Here is a 3,705-nt window from a genome sequence, read left to right as displayed (position 1 = left end):
GGGAGAAACGACAAACCGATCGATCTCCGCGTCGGGCAGGGCTCCTTGTCATCACCCACCGCCCGATCCCAAAGCGCTGACGGCTCCGATCGGATCACGCGTCGCTGTCCCCTCCACGGCAACCTGCCCCCACCACCCGGTTCCCCTTCGCTTTCCCCAGTCCCCACCCGCCCACCGTGACACCAAAGCGAGCACGAGGCAGCAGAAGCGCAGAGCAGCAGCCAAGCGCCACACGCCGACGCCGAACCAACCAGCTGGTAGCCTGGTAGTAGTAGTTTCGCCGCGATGACGATGATGATGCCTCGCGGCGCCGCCGTCCTCTTCGCCGCGGCGCTCCTCGCGGCCTCCGCCGCCGCGGTCTCCGGGTTCCACCTCGGCGGGGACGAGAGCGGCCTCGTCAGGGGCGTGCTCGCCGCGCTCCGCGAGCGGGCCGAGGCCGAGGACGCCGCGCGCTTCGCCGTCGCCCACCACAACAAGAACCAGGTCTGTGCCGCTGCCCCCCTCCTCGTCTCTCCACCCTGTCGACACCAATTCCTGAATTCCATCAGTGTGTGGACTCTTGTGTACCATGGGAAGTGGATTGCATTGACTTACAAGTGACGTCACCCAATTTGGTCAATGAATCTCCACTCTCGAGTGGTGGGGGAAAAAGGTTAGGTCCATGAATTCGCTACCGGGATTCAGTTGCATCAACTTGTAGGGGTCCCTAAACTTAGGTGCAATCTTAAGGGAGTGATTTGCTAGAATCAAGTTTCGGTTTCTAGATCTAATGGTTGAACTGTATGCGAAAACATATGATGAACCAGAGCTATTAGAAAGGTGGAAACACATGCAGTGTCTAGCAATTTGGTCCTTGTCTCATGTTATTCCAAGACTCAAACGTTGGCAGTGTCTAGTAGGATGATCTCTCCAGTGATGTACACCACGACCACGCTGGGTTTCTTCTAAGTTGTGCATAACGTCTGGAGAATTTCCTTGTACAGGGTGCTGCTTTGGAGTTTACAAGGGTGCTCAAATCTAAGCGGCAGGTGGTGACCGGGACCCTGCATGACCTGATACTGGAGGCAGCTGATGCTGGAAAAAAGAGTCTGTACAGAGCAAAGGTTTGGGTGAAGCCGTGGGAGGATTTCAAGTCTGTTGTCGAGTTTCGCCTTATTGGAGACTCTGAATCTGAATCCGAGTCTTTTGTTGCTTCTGATGTTAGCTCTGGGCAAGGTATTGTTGGCCTTGCGTGTTTGGATAGTATATTTGTTTATAGTTATCCAATGTAATCTACCAGGATAAATAAACGTGGTTTTACATTTTTCAGCTATTGCCAAGCTCTCTCTTGAAGCAGACATCATACAAGAAGAGGCTCGCCTGCACACCATTGAGAATGATGGACTTTCAGGCGATTTCACATCATCATCTTAGGTATGATGTCATCTCCTTTCATCTTCTTGTGCAACGGATGTCATTTCTGGTCTCTTGCTATTTGGTTAACCGACCTATAACCACACGAGTCAAGGACAGGCTGCCAGTGACGCTAATTGCTGTAACCATGATATTGTTTTGATCTTGCATGGGTATCTTGTATAGTAGTGCTTCAGAACATGATCAAACTAAACTATGTTTGTATAGTTTCTTTTATCTTTGCCATGGCTACTGTGGGAACTAGGAAGTATCTAGTGCTGATGTGGGGCCTTATATGTTGCCATCTGGATAATGTTTTTTACTGGATGGTTACTGTTAGTTGAATCTGTTGGGATTTAGTTATTTCGTTTTTTATGGAAATCCAAAAGTGAGGCCTTGATTAAAATGACACTCTTCATGTAGTCATGCGAAGCTTTGGGTCCATATCAAGCCGTGTGCTATACTGCTATCAGTAGAAAACCTGCTGTTTAGTTTCGTAACAAAACTTTCTATGCATGCATACAATGTTTTGTTACGAAACTAAATAGCAGGAAGCACACACCAATGCCAGTCGCCAGACACTTCCCCAAGACAACATTTGCATCATGCAGTGCTTTTAGCTTTTGCCTGCAACCATATCCATGTCTTATTCTTCTATTTATATAATTCGCAGTGTTTGTGTATCTTGTAATACTATGTGAAAAACCAGTGGCATAGCTCAGGAATCTAGGTCATAATCAAATCCTTTTCAGGAACCAGATAATATCCAATGCTCCGATGAACAATATCTGTATCCTTATATGTGCTGTGCTGTGATTGCATCAGTCTGTTTATTTGCTTTCTGATGCATACATCAAAATTGGTATTTACAACTTGCAATGCAAGTTACTTGATATTAGATCACTGTCTTGTTTGATGTATTCAGACGAGTACTCTAGCAAAGAAAAACACATCTTTAGTTTTCTCGTCTCCATACTATTCTATTATCAGTTCCTTCATTTTGCTTTTTTGGTTCTATAATGCAGCATTCTGCAAACACAATGTGATTTAAGTTTTGACTCGTCCCTCATTTTCAGACATACTTGGTGTGACTAGGATTCCAGGCAAGGATGGAAAGCGTGAAGGTTTAAAATGAAGTTTTAGGTATTTAGAATTCTATATAGTAGGTTGCTGTCAAGCTGAAATGCTTTGCCTCGTTTACCGGAATATGTATTCGTTTCGAACGTGGGAGCATAGAACTGTTGTATATTTCAGTATTTCACACTGTCCATTTCCATGTCTGTATATAAGGAGGTTCTGTCTGTGTATGGCAGAGTACTTCAACTGCATATATATGTAATGCCAAATTGTCGTCTGGTTTGAAGTAAATTTCAAACCAACAAGACAAAATTGCTGTTTCAAAATTCGGCCACTAGATATCTGCCAGCTGTCCAGCACGTCCAATTGGGAAATACGGCCGAGTGCCGCTCGCCTAGCATTCTGGAATCTCCCACTAAATCTTTGCACCGTATGCTCTTACAGAAACCCGGGTTTTCCAGCCTTTGTACATCTTAGGGCCTCTTCGGCTCTACTGAGGCCTTGTTTGGGGAAAAAATGAAGGAATCAGAAACGGAGGAAAGGAAACTGGTTCAAGCGTTTGGAACGGAGGATTCGCTCAAACCCTTTCCTCCGGAATACTGTAGCCGGCAAGCAACTTCACAGCAAAGAAAAAATCCAATCCGATCCATGGTTTTGTTTTCCTTTGCGGAAGCCCGAGGCAGCGCGTGTGAGAAGAGGAGGAAAAAAACGAGTTGCTAAGGCGAGAAGACCTTCGACCATCGCTGCCGCCATGGCGCTCTCGTCGATCTCCCGCCATGGCTCCTCGGTGCTTCTTCTCTGCGACGGACGGAAGAACGCGCCGCCATCCCCTGTGCTCGCCGCGTGCCCGCTCACCTGTGCTCGATGTTCAGAACTTCCACTTGCGAGGATACGATAGAGAGATGAGGACGAGCAGAAAGGAGCGAGACTGGATAAGAACGAGAGAGAAGGATTGCGTTCAAGAAGAAAAGCCGATAACAGTAGAATTGAGATATTGCAATAATTATGGGACCCACAGCTTGTGTGCCATGTTATTAGTACTAAAATATATTAGTTAATACACGCATGCGAGATGGAAGAGAGGGGCCACCTTTAATTGTTGGTCATCTTAATTTGACATTACTTAAATATCTCATGATTCCTATGTTTTAGATTCATGCGTTCCAAACAGCCTAAAATTTCTAATCTTGTGTTTTGAAATCCCATAGTTTTTCGCTTTTCATCGTACCTCATTGA

At 46.2% G+C, this 3,705-nt stretch overlaps 1 protein-coding gene across 1 annotated transcript; it reads left to right on the top strand.

The window, feature by feature from the left end:
- The first annotated feature begins 180 nt into the window (after nt 1-180).
- On the top strand, nt 181-2,795 carry LOC136516892 (cysteine proteinase inhibitor 3-like). The gene is made up of 4 exons (XM_066510385.1): nt 181-483; nt 984-1,215; nt 1,310-1,413; nt 2,469-2,795. The coding sequence occupies exons 1-3, from the start codon at nt 286-288 to the stop codon at nt 1,411-1,413; spliced, it is 534 nt and encodes a 177-aa protein (XP_066366482.1). The 5' UTR covers nt 181-285; the 3' UTR covers nt 2,469-2,795.
- The last annotated feature ends 910 nt before the right edge of the window (nt 2,796-3,705 follow it).

The sequence above is a fragment of the Miscanthus floridulus genome, chromosome 17, assembly GCF_019320115.1.
Source record: "Miscanthus floridulus cultivar M001 chromosome 17, ASM1932011v1, whole genome shotgun sequence".
Lineage (NCBI taxonomy): Eukaryota > Viridiplantae > Streptophyta > Magnoliopsida > Poales > Poaceae > Miscanthus > Miscanthus floridulus.
The sequence above is the reverse complement of the archived record's forward strand: the minus strand, read 5'-3'. Positions and strand labels throughout refer to the sequence as shown.